Genomic DNA, 13,249 nt, shown 5'->3' with positions numbered 1-13,249 from the left:
ATGAGTTCTGGGTTCAAATCTGTGTACTGGTTACACTGATCTGTCTATTCGAGTTGATTGATGGAATTGATGATTAGGTGATTGAGTTATGTCAAAGGTTTCAATGATATATTGATTCAGTTGTGGTTGATTCAGAGATTGATGATTAGGTTTCAGATATATCAGAGATTGATGATTGAGTTTCAGTGATTGGTTGATGCAGATGTATTTGTTGCATGTATTTCATTGGTGATTGATTTTGAGCTTCAATGTTACTGAAGGGTCCAAGGTGAAAATTTGATGAAATGTGGCCTACATATTGTGTTGTTGTGTACTAGGAGTATCTAGTATGAAAATTTATGAAACATGGTCGCCGGAGGATAGTGAGGGTTAGAGCCCTTAGTGAGGAAGTTGAAGCTTGTTACCAGTGGTGGTTGGTGATATGATCAGGCGGTTGGAGCTCCCTTCTAGTAGCAGCTGGAGAAAAAGTGAAGGTGGTAGGTTGGCACCTATGTACTGGTAAACATATTAGCCAGTGTAAGAGCTAGGGGATTGTACTCCCTTCCAGTAGAAGCTGGAGAACGAGAGAAGGTTGTAACCTTCTTGAGGTGGGTGCCTCAGTATTGGTATGAGTTTGCATCAGTACAAGATTGTAAACAGATTATTCTTTATATTAAAAAGAACACAGAGACAATAACAGCAGGTGGTTTTTCTCTCGCATTGGGCTTCCCCCTTAAATCTTGGTGTTCATATGTGTTGCTTATGTGTGATGGTTTATTATATTATTACTGCACATGGTTAGTCTTTAATGTTTAATAAATTAATGATGCACTAATTAAATATCAACATATGATGAATTAACTTAATCATAAGTTCACTAGATATACACTAGTTTCCTTAATAACAGTTGCATGCACACTCGAGTTCCCTTCACTGAAGTAGCATATATAAATCTGATTATGAAATGGAAAAAGTTATTGATTTTTAAATCCTGATTCAACCCCCCCCCCCCCACCTCTCAGTATTATTCCCATCACTTTTAGAGGGAGCCAAGCTCCCCTCTCAGGCTCAAGGATGCCATGTTCATTCCAGACCTAAAAAAAATCTCATCATTGTTGCAGTTTTGGAAGACCGTGGTTATGATGTGATCTTCAACAAAGGAAAAGCATTCATGAGACTTCTAGCCACATGATAGGTGAAGCAGATTGGGGTTCATGTGAAGAAATTATATAAGCTAGATGTGGAATATTGTTCTTTATTGAGCACAAAGGTGGAGAACGTGCAGAGTTGTGATGTCGGTGAACTTTGGCACAAAAGACTTAGCCATTTGTATCACGGTGCTCTAAACATTATGCAATGAATAACCACAGGCCTCACTAAAGGAGCACTTGAGCAGTAACATGTACTTTGGGGAAGTAGAAAAAATCCACATTCCATGATCGGGACAACAAAGCACATGCAGTCCTAGAAAGGATCCACTCTAATTATGTGGATCTTTCTCGATAGCCTCCACTACCAAACACAAATATTTTGTCATTTTTATTGAGGAGTTCTCAAGTAAATGATGGATCTTCTTCATGCGGAAGAAATATGAGACATTCTCCAAGTTTGTAGAATTCAAGGTAGTGGTTGAGAAAGAAATCGGTAAGAAGGTGAAGGCTCTTAGGAGTGATAATGGCTATGAGTATGTGACGAAGAAATTTAAAAATTTATGTGCAAAAGAGGGAATTCAACGAGACTTGAAATCACCCTACAACCCACAGCATAATGGGGTGGTTGAGAGAAAGGACCATAGCATTATGGGAGCAATGAGGGTGACATGACCAAGGAATACCTCTACATTTGTGGGACGAGGCATGCAACACAACAGTCTATTTGCAAAAATGGAGTCCTCATCGGATTCTCTACATGATTACACTAGAGGAGGATTTATCCGGGAGAAAGTTGGTTGTGTCCCACTTTAGGGTTTTGGAGCCTTTATTTACTGCCATGTCTCTAAAGAATCAAGGAAGAAGCTTAAGTTGATAGTAGAATTGCGGGTATTTGTGGGTCACACAAAAAATTCCCACAACTACCGTGTGTACTTTCCATCCCTCAAAATGACATTTATGACAAGCGATGTAAATTTTGATGAGGATAAAGCGATGCAATGATCTCTTGAGAGAGAGCTCCATTTCCCACTAGAAGATGAGTGTATAGATCCAAAGGAGGAACATCAAGAAGTTGTGGAGAAGCCACAAATTGTTGAGAGAATAGTGGAGACATCCAATCAAGTAGAACCATCCAGTGAAGGCAGAAAAAGAACCAGGGAAGCTAAGCTAATTGTGCACAATGCGAGGGAGAATGTGGGTGCCCCTTCAAATCAATGTAGGCAGAGAAATTCACTTGATCGATACACTACATACATGGCTCTAATGATTGATCTTGTAGAGATTGAGCCATCCTCTTTTAAAGAAGCAGTTGAGAAACCTATATGGGTTGATGCAATAGTGGAGCAATACCAATCCATTATAAAGAATAGTGTTTGGGAAGTGGTCCCAAGACCAGTAGATAAATCAGTTGTAGGTTCAAGATGGATATTAAAGGTGAACCAGGAAACATATGGAAGCATAGAGAAGTATAAGGACATATTTGCGGCCAAGGGGTACTCTCAAGTTGAGGGAATTGACTCTGAGGAGACATTTGCTCCTATGGCAAGGTACTCATTTATTAGATCAATTATTGTTATGACTGTGTAGATGGGGTGGAACGTCCACCAGATGGATGTAAAAACATCATTTCTGAATGGGATTATTGAGGAGAAGGTGTACTCGAGAAACCAGAAGGCTTTGATATATTTGATCGGGAGTCTCATGTGTGCAGAATCAAGTGAGTGTTGTACAATCTGAAACAAGCACCATGTGCTCGGTACACGATTGATAGTGATCTCACTAGTTTGGGCTTCACCAAAAGTGAAGCGAATGAAAACCTCTATCATATCTTAGTAGAAAGAAATTTATTATTATTGTCTTGTATGTTGATGATTTGATTTTAAGTGGTGATGAACAATTAATGAGATATTGCAAGGAGGACCTTGCAAGGGAGTTTGAAATGAAGGACATCGTTCTCATGCACTACTTGCTCAGGTTGGAAGTATGGCAAGGATATGGGGAACTATTTTTCTCTCAAGGCGAGTATGCCAACGAGATACTTCAAAGATTCTGCATGGAGACTTGCAAACCCATGGAGATGCCTCTAGCGACCAACTAGAGGAAGGAGGATGCCACTTTAGGTGAAGAAGTGGATGCTACCATTTATCAGCAGCTAGTAGGTTCACTCATGTATCTTGTGAACACATGACTAGATATGTGTTATGCAGTTAACCGGCTGAACCAAGCTATGTTTAGGCCAACCAAATTATTTTGGAAGGAAGGTAAGCATGTTTTAAAGTACCTCATAGGAACTACCCGGTTTGGACTATGGTATAGACGAACAAAGGGAGTGAAGTTGTGTGGACTTACAAATGAAAATTGGGTAGGGATTCCATCAAACGAGAAGAGTACATCAAGTGGAATTTATAGTGTTGGTCCCATACTTTTCCTAATACAACAGGAATCAAATATATGTGGCACTCAGCTTGGCAGAAGCATAATACATCGTTGCAAGTTAAGCAACATGTGAGGCAATATGGATAAGAAAGATACTTGTTGGATTGTTTGGTTAGATGATGGAACCAAATTTAATCTATTTTGATAATCATAGTTGCATTAATCTCTATGAGAATCATGTTTTTCATAATCTATCCAAGCATATATATATCCAGTATCACCATCTATGGGATTGTGTGCAGAGGTAGATAATGTTGCTTCATTACATTCACACATAGGAACAAGATGCTCACATTTTGAAAAAGGCCTTATCGAGAGGGAATTTCAAGTTCCAAAGGTGAAGGATAGGGGTGGTTAATAATCCCTTTATTGATGAGAGGGAGTGTTGAAAAATGCAGCAAGGAATTATCAATTTGATTTTGCCTTGATTGAATTGAAAAAATTCAAATTTCCACATCAACAGACCACTTGGATGTAGTTAACTTGTGTGACATGGCTTGTGTTACCCAGTTTACTCAGTAAATTCGAGTTGGAGAAGTTATAGTTTAGTTAAGCATGTGTGATTGATAATTTGTAGCAATCAAAGACACTTATCTCAAGTTGTTTTCAGTTAAACTAGTTCCAACTATTGGAGGAAATGGTGGAAGGTCAGTTGTGTAGTCAGACTTTAGTAAAACTCATTGATCATCTAGTCAACTGATCAATAAACCAAAAATAGCTAGTGCATGTAGAGAATTCGAGTTCCCCGGTTGTGGTGGAGATTCCAAGGCAATGTAACGTCATTTGTAGACTAGTCTTGAGTGTATAGATGTTGCATGCAATCAGATGATCAACCTTGGGAATTGCGCAATCCATTTTGGAGAAATTCCTAAATAATAGGGGGCTAATTTCTCAAGGAATTGCACAAGGAAGTATGGGATTAAGCAGAGGCAAAAAATGACTAATTCTGGGTTAGAGCTTCTTCGTGAGTAGAGAGATAGGTTATTCACTTGCAAGTTGTGCTCAGTTGAGGAAATCAATTGTAATACATCTCTATTCATCACATTAATTCATGCAAACATTAGGGTTTTTGGCAAATTCATTTCCGAGGAAAAATATTGTGTTCATGTATGTTATTTCTTATTGCGTATCTGATTTTTTTTTTCTGAATTGTGAATTAAATTTCGCAAAGTAGTAGAGTAGGTTTGTGTCTTATGTTTTTTTACTAAAACTTCATGAGCAGTTGCAAATCTACACCATAATTTCTACTGCTATGTAACTAGCTCACAAAATAGAAGAAATGATAGATCAACAACTTCAAAATTAGCCTCTTTGAGGGGGCAACATCCTTTACATTACACAAATGAATAATTCCTAGAGGATATAAATGACAAAACCTCCTTTCTATATATAGGAGTCTAGGGGGTCACAATATAATCAAATCTGACATAACAATAATAATATAAAGGCACAACAATAACAATAGTTTGCATCTATGGGGCACAATAATAACAATATGGGGCAATAGGGGCACAAAAATAAAAATAAGGGCTACAATGACAATAGCAATGGGGGAGTTACTAGTATTATAGGGACCTAACATGCCCCTCTCCTTCAAAAGAATTTTTTCCTCAATGCTTGAGTAGTTCTAGATACTTCTAATACAAAATTCTCACCCTCCCATGTGGAATCTTCAGCAGGTAATTTCTTCCACATGATGAGATACTCCGAAATTAATCGATTTCATAGTTGTCGAGTTCTTGTTTCTGTGACTGCTTCAGGTTCCAATATGATTTTTCCTTCCTCGTCAAGTTCTGGAAACATTGTTTGAACTTGGAGTTTGTCACCTATAACCTTATTTAAGCATGAAACATGGAAAACTAGGTGCACTCGGGATGCTACAGGAAGCTCCAATTTGTATGCCATAGTACCAATCTTTCACAACACCTTGTATGAACTTTTTACTACCTTCTTCTGGGGTGTTCTTCCCTCTTGCCTTAAGGATTCATGAATTTTTGCAAGTAAAATGAAGAGTTTTTATGTTAATTTTATGAGCAATTTAACATAAACTAGAAACTAAATAGCAGCATAAGCATGTACAGAACATCATAAAAAACACATTACAACATGCACATCATAAAGGAGTTCACCCCTCCTGGGCTACGTCTGCTTGGACCATCTTCCAATGGCTTGGGCCTCTCTATTATGCTAAAAAATGTACAAATCTATGTTTACAATGCTCAGATGCTTCTGAAACCTGCTCCAATTAGTCGAGAATGTCAAGAAATGGCTATCCAGCCTCTTTCTTTATCCAATTTGGCGGAAAACTGAAGAATTTATGACTTCCCCTTGTTTTCTCATTATTCGCTCTACAAATTGCCCCATTTCCGACATGATCCTACAAATCAGCCCCAAAAATGCCTTAACTGGTCGAAATTTTCAGAGCGCAGCGGGCCATAATCTGTCGGTCAATTGTCTTATCCCAAATCAAAATTGGCGTAAAAACACGGTTTTCTTATGGTATTGTGAACACAGTGAGCGATGTGTGATTGCGATGTGGCAAACCCGACAGGAGTATTAAGCAGAACCTAAAGTCGCATCGCATTGAAGATCCTTTCGCATTTCGTAATCGATAGATAACCTAATGCAGGTCTTTGTTTTCTTGCAAGTTGTGATTGCGGTCTATGATTTTGTCTATCGCATCACAACCCGGGTACGTTGGGGCCAATTTTCCATAATGCCTTCCCTTTGCTGATCTGCAACTACGATCCATTGCATCACTCCTACGACCGATTCCTAAATGCCTTCCCGCCTGCCTTATAGCATCGCACCATGGTTGTTCTCGGATCGATTTTTAATGCAGACCCGCTTGCAATTGTGATTTGTGACATGCACGAGAAAATGGTGCTCTGCCACTTAGTGCTTCCCCATTCACTGAAGATCTGTGCCACGTCATCTTTTCTTGCATCTATCCAAGTCAAACCTGAACTTTAACTTGCTCTAACTTCTTCATACGAGATTGGATTCGAGTGTTGTTTGCACTGTTGGAATCAGGATAACGAGCTCTTCAATCTGATGCTAAGTTTATAGATATTCTGACACTTTGGGTTCTGAGCCTAATTTTAAGCACCTGATCAATACAACACCACTATGATGCAAATATAACACCCATCTATACAATATCAATGTAGAAATTATGTGAAACAACACTACTGAGACACAAAAGAGCACACATTCAAACCAAGAATAATGCAAATTTGAGTGTAAAAGTAGATTGTTTTGGGAATTTGTGATGTGGAAAGTCTTTGAGAAAATGTCATTTTGCCTCTATGATGATGTCAACAAGGGAATATTTGAAAAAAAATGATCTCGAAAATGAATGTAACAACATAAACACGATGCATGAAGCAATGCCCCCAATGCATTGTGTGTAGTGTCATCTGTAATATTTTTTTTGTTGTGTATTTTTTTTGCAGAGAGGGGGGGGCACATTGAGTAGTTACACTAAAGATGATGTTGGAGTAGTGCACTATAGTAGTATAAGTGGCCTTTCTGGTAGATAATTGGAGAGGTTTAACTAGTGTTATCAATGTATGATGACAAATATCATGGTTAAAATACGTTTTAGGAAAATTAATATATCTCATGGATTGTTTCATCATTCCACCCCACTCCTCAAATGAGGATAATCCCCTTAAAATCCCCCTACTGATGTGAGGATAATCCCCTTAAAATCCATGGATAGTTTAAATTTGAGGAAAACATTTTTTGGGTTTTAGGGTTGAAAAGTAAAGAAGGATCACATGCATAAAATTTCACTCCATACACCCAAGAGAATATAAGAACTACTTAAGCAGTCAAAGGAACATAGCCAATATATGGTAACTTAGGAATCTAGTAATAATAAAACACCTCCACTCAATATGAAATCCTAGAGAGGGTTTTTTTACAAACATTTGTTTAATAATAATGATGACAACAAAGTGTTCTTCTTAAGAATGGAAGATAGAAAAATGCCCTATATTTGAGGCTTTTGTATTAATACAATAATAATGAAAAGATTCCTAGCATTACTTAACCGAAACCTTAATCAAAGCATTGCAAAACGATCACCCAAACAACAAAGATGATCATATTTAATGAAATTAATCTCTGTGAGAATTTCTTCAGGTTTTTTGTTATTATCTAGTGATACACACTTAACATAAATTTCTTAAGAATCTTAGTCGCGTGATCTTATCGTTATAAGGCCTTTAGCAAGTCTCATTAATCTTATTGGTATAAGACATTAAGATTTCACTCACACTTAAGTAGTTATTTCATCAACTAATTTATCAATAATTTAAATTTAAACTTGATATTAACTTTTATAAATCACATTGAAACATCTCAAACACCTCATAACATATAGCAAATGCTAAATGCTAAACACTCCCAGAATTTGCATTAAATTTGAAGCAATCAAAGTTATGTAGTTAAATAAAAGAACATTAATAAACTTAATAATGCAACTCTAGCATCTTGGAACCAACTACATTCCTAAATATAATTAATCTTTATATATAGTTAAGAAAGAGTCATCTAATCATATAACAAAATTCTCTCTAGATATATCTAAACCAAAACCTAATATAATTAATTGATATCACCTCTCTATTAATATCGTGTGAAATTTATAGCAAAAAATTAGATAAGTTGCTAACAATGTGGACGAGTGGGACAAACACATCGCCACGAGGAAGATAACAATGAATTGTATTCACAAAAAGAGAGGGAGAGTAGCATTCACAAATATCTTATCTACTTGCCTTATAGTCAGTCCTACTTTATTTTTACCAAACGTAGAAAACGACTGCAAATTAAAATTCTAAATTGCCACGTAGAATGATGTGATAGTCCAAAAAATAAGATGGAATAGTTATCATCGCCGGAATCCTCATCACAATAATTTTTGGAATAGTTATAATTGTGGAGAAGTGGTGCCACAATTGAACGAACTTTTAAATAATTTTAGGCAGCTAATCATTGTGTCTCCCCGGTTTTCATATTATGAACATTCCCTCCTGTTTCCACATCTAAGAGACACAACACTAACGTTCTTATTCCAACGAACACTTTAATTATCGAACTTGCCAACTTTTGGACAGGGCCCACCACTCTGGCGCTAGAGACCAATTTATATTTAATATTAAATTCAAGAAACAAAATGTTCATCTTTTTCTGTTGTCGGAAGCACATGAGCGGGACCGTCCATACAGAGGGGTCGGATCAGAAGGAGCTTAAAGGTCTCCCAGGGTCCGGAAAAAGGAGTCGGAGTTGAATCTTGCGGCCCGAATTTAATGTCATTCTGAGGTAAATTCATGTTTCTTTACACAATTTAAGATGAATTTCATGCTGGTTAAGAAGATAGTCAAATTTTGCTGTTTGAATGTTATCTAAAATATTTTGTCCGATGAATCCATCTTTCTGAACATTTTCGTTTGCAAGTTCCAGGATTTAAAAAATTGCTGTGAAATCCTTTACGGCGATCGTTGTAGTCAAATGCGCAGTATAGTGATATTTGGTCAGGTTTTAGGGAAGGGGACTGTATTCTCTTTGGCGTTTCAGTGCTCCCAGTGAATGACTCTTGCTGTTTTCGCTTTTCTTTGGTGTTTCGCAGAGATATTGGGCGAAAATATTTGTTCCGAGTGCCTTGTATAGTAAATGTTGAAGGAAAATCCATTTGAAGCAGTGGCTGATCATTTAGAAGGACTGCTTCTCCCCCGATCCGCATCATGCTGTCGTGCATCACGTGTTCGAAGTCGTTAAATGATGACTCGTTGGTTGTCGCAGACGAGGATGGCTCCGGCACTCAAATATCAGCTGCCTCCAGGGAGGCCATAAGGAATCTTGCTCAGGTTTAAAGTTTAAAGTATCTTTCTAGAATTTTATCCAGAAATTAATTTAATTACTCGTATAAGTTACAGGATAGATCGGTAGTTTCCTACGCAGTCTTTTTAGCGTTTCCTGTAAATTAGTGCCATGTTTTCCTTCTGTCAGTCCTGCTTGTACACTTACAAAGGAATGTACTGTAAGGCCATCGAGTTCTGATTTAGTTCTGATATGGTGTTAAAGTTATCCAGAGCGCATGGGCTTAGCACTGTGTCCAACCTTAGCCGCGAAGGACAGCTGCAAAGAGGCATAGAATCAGAAGCAGGATCCGAAAGGGCAAAGCCGAATGGAGGAAGTCCCATTTCCACACCGGCGTGGAGCTTTATGAGCACTTCCTGTCAGCGTCGTGTTCTCGGCGATATGCACCCCAAAACCTTAAAAAACGGCAAGCCAATGCTCCATACCTCGTCGGGGCCTGTAGAAACAATGATCGAAAAAGAGGAATCCAAAGAAATGACATCACAGGTCGAACCAGGCGTCCTCATCACTCTAGTTTCTCTCAGGGGAGGAGGAAATGAACTTAAGCGGATCAGATTCAGGTAATGAAATCACTTTCGTATCTCTTATTCATAAATTCAACCATATTTCGCTTTAATTTGAAGTAATTCACATGGAAGAATCAGCAATAAATCCTTAAAGCTCCAACTTTTCCCACTAGATTATTTAATTTGCGGCTCTAAGTTTGTCCAGCATAAAACTTTACCTGTTCATTTGTGTCTTTTAGTTCGCATGGGACTTTTCATAAATTCAAGCATATTTCGCTTTAATTTGAAGTTATTCACATGGAAGAATCGGCATTAAAGCCTTCAAGCTCCAACCTTTCCCTCTAGATTCCTTAATTTCCAGTTCTAAGTTCGTCGGACAGAAAGCTTTACCTGTTCTTTTGTGTCTCCTCTTTTAGTTCGCATGGGGTTTTGCTTTTTGGTTTTATCGGAAAATTTCAAGCATTCGGATCTACTTCAGTAATTTCCTGACTGACTTGCAATCATTTTACGTGTTTTTAAATCAAAATTCGTCATCGTAAATGCCTCATTGTTATGTGTAGTGTCCCGGCTGCACATTTGCTATAGATTTGGATGGATAAGGGAAGCTGTGCTCTGATCTCTAGAAAATATTCCATTTACTGAAAGACTTTTCCAGTCTTTAACGCCTTCTAAAAACAAATTTCGTCCTTTCAGCCGCGAGTTCTTCAGCGAAGGGCAAGCACAGCATTGGTGGGCGGAAAATTACGATAAAATTATGACGCTTTACAATGTCCAAGCCCACGACAAAGATAAGTCTGCTGCGGTTCCCACTATTCCAAAGCCTGATCTGGAGGAGGTAGCTCACATTAAGTATTATTAAGAAATGAATATTACCAGTTTGGCTGATCCAGCTTGTATGGCGAACTCATATTATGAGTATTTAATAATAATATCATCATTTACAGATAGATCCGAAGAAGCAAGAGTTTTCCCCAGCAGGCATTTCGGTTGAGCCACCGATAGAAGACGGGAGTCTTCTTCGAAGAGCTTTGCACACATCAATAACAAATTCTTCTCGCGATGTGGACCGGTCCGACGACTTGCAGAGTAGAGACAAATCGATTGAACAAGAGCAAGAACAAGAACAAGAACGAGAGTGGGTTGAAGAATATGCACTTGGCGTCTACGTTATCATTCACTGTTCCCTTACCGGCTTAAAGAAAATCAAGCGCCTCAAATTCAGGTACAGTCCTTTTATTTATTCTTCACTTCAATCATTTCGCTCCTGTGTCAAGATTTTGAGTTTATTTACATTCTAATTTCATTGTGATTAGTTCAATGAGATGCAAGCCAGATTGTGGTGGGAAGAAAATCGCGTAAGAATTCACGAGAAATACATCTGAACAATACCGCCTGTGATATTAAGGATGACTGGTGCGTTTAGTATCATCGGGCGCTGTCTAGTCATAATCCGGAGCCATTACTATTAATAATTTGAAACATGTTCCACCAATAAAAGTTGGTGTGCACTGCCGCACCGTACTTAGTAAGATATGCATAAGGCTTGCGTGATAAAAATATTTTATGTTACCCGTGATGCTGTACGTTGTCATTTTGGAATATCTGTTTTTATACGATTTGTCATTTGATATCACTGCTGCTTTCCGAGGGGTACTTATGACGAACGGGGTACCTATGAGGAACGCCTCATATGATCTCACGCAACAAAAATCTGTCAAAGAACTTTTAATCACCATCTCGTACATTTTTTTCCTATGAAGCATGGTATCAAACATCCGAAGGTGTAAATATTTTCTCAAATTCAATCTAAACCTCATACAAAGTTTGCATGATTACTAATTTGATGATTTCATCTGTGTTTGTTTAAAAAAATCAAAGAGAAAATAAATCTTGTTTTTTTTTTAAATCAAGAAATAATAAAAAAAACAAAGAGAAAATAACCTTTTATTTTTTAATCAAAAAATTATAATGAAAAAGAAATATAATTTTTTCTCTAAATTTATTTAATAGTTTTGTTATAAGACCCTATGAGACCCTTTTATGTTGAAAGAGAACCACAATTATATGAACCACAATTATACAAAAATAAAGCTCAAATTTTTTTAGACATAAGCAGCATTGCCAAAAACCTTTAAATGCAGAAGTTAAGACACTTTCATAAAAACACTTTCGTGCTAGAATAGAGATATTTTTGGTGTGAGATTTTTTTTTTAAATACATATATTTGGTTTGAGAAATTTCTTTTATGTAAAGGTAATTAAATATATCAAAATAAAGTCAGAAATATAAAATGCATTTCAAAAAACATGATTTACATAAAATCTATTATTTACATAGTAGATAATTATACAAAAATAAAGCATAAATTTTTAAAAGTAAGGACTATTAATACATGAATCAAGATCATTGGGATTTCCTAGAGAAAAATTAAAACTTTGAATACAAGGCACTCATACAAAAATAAAAGAATAAAAGAGGTATTTTGATTTGATAATTATTTTTTTATTTACAACCATCATTCTCAAACGATTAAAAAGAAAAAAAAGGTAAAAAAAGAAAAAAAGAAAAAAAAAGAATGTAACTCTGGTTTTTATTTCTATTTTTTAAATTAAGAAATTAGAACGAAAAAAAATTATAATTTTCTTTCCAATTTTTTTTTAACTTTCCCTACCATATATTTTAATACAAAAATAAAGTCTATATAAAAATAGAGCCTAATTTTTCACACACATAAGAACTGTAGATATATGAATCAAAATCATTGGAACCGGATAAAGAGAAAATAACTCTTCTTTTTATTTTATTTTTAAATTAAGAAATTATAATGAAAAAAATGGTTTATCAAATTTTTCCCTATCTTTTGTTTTTCAAACTTTGCTTGCAGGACAACAATAATTATACAAAAGTGAAGCGTAATTCTTTGGACAAAGTCTATGGATACATAAATGAAATCATTGAAGTGGGATTCCCTTTTTTTAGGAAAACTTTGCCCATAAGACAAAAAATTCTTTTAATTACAGAAACAATCTGCAAAATATTTAAAATGTAATTAAAAATAAAAGAATAAAGATAAAATAACTCTTTACTTTTATTTTATTTTTAATTAAGAAATTATAATGAAAAAGTTGTACCGAAATTTTCTTCTTTTTAAAAAACTTTTCCTATAATACATTGCGATACAAAACTAAAGCCTAATTTGGTATTCCCCTGGGGAAGCTGCCTGTGAGATTGGAAACTCAAGGTTCTGATCCCTGAATCACTGTGTGAATCTCATGTGTATCTATATAT

General features: G+C 36.3%; 1 protein-coding gene across 1 annotated transcript; it reads left to right on the top strand.

The window, feature by feature from the left end:
- Window positions 1-9,006: 9,006 nt before the first annotated feature.
- Window positions 9,007-11,320, top strand: LOC149220250 (protein Brevis radix-like 4). The gene is made up of 5 exons (XM_089387032.1): window positions 9,007-9,442; window positions 9,660-10,015; window positions 10,655-10,796; window positions 10,906-11,183; window positions 11,275-11,320. The coding sequence occupies exons 1-5, from the start codon at window positions 9,320-9,322 to the stop codon at window positions 11,318-11,320; spliced, it is 945 nt and encodes a 314-aa protein (XP_089243158.1). The 5' UTR covers window positions 9,007-9,319.
- Window positions 11,321-13,249: the final 1,929 nt, after the last annotated feature.

This window comes from Pinus tabuliformis, chromosome Q (genome assembly GCF_031772625.1).
Source record: "Pinus tabuliformis cultivar Carrire ecotype Pingquan chromosome Q, CPIR1, whole genome shotgun sequence".
Classification (NCBI taxonomy): domain Eukaryota; kingdom Viridiplantae; phylum Streptophyta; class Pinopsida; order Pinales; family Pinaceae; genus Pinus; species Pinus tabuliformis.
Note: the sequence above shows the minus strand (reverse complement) of the source record. Positions and strands in the feature narration are given on the sequence as shown.

What these genes read in the sequence shown, in the direction of transcription:
- LOC149220250 (XM_089387032.1), top strand. Translation starts at nt 9,320, where the DNA reads ATGCTGTCGTGCATCACGTGTTCGAAGTCGTTAAATGATGACTCGTTG. An exon ending in CTTAAGCGGATCAGATTCAG is followed by an intron (nt 10,016 to 10,654) that starts GTAATGAAATCA and finishes TCGTCCTTTCAG; the next exon opens with CCGCGAGTTCTTCAGCGAAG. An exon ending in ATCAAGCGCCTCAAATTCAG is followed by an intron (nt 11,184 to 11,274) that starts GTACAGTCCTTT and finishes CATTGTGATTAG; the next exon opens with TTCAATGAGATGCAAGCCAG.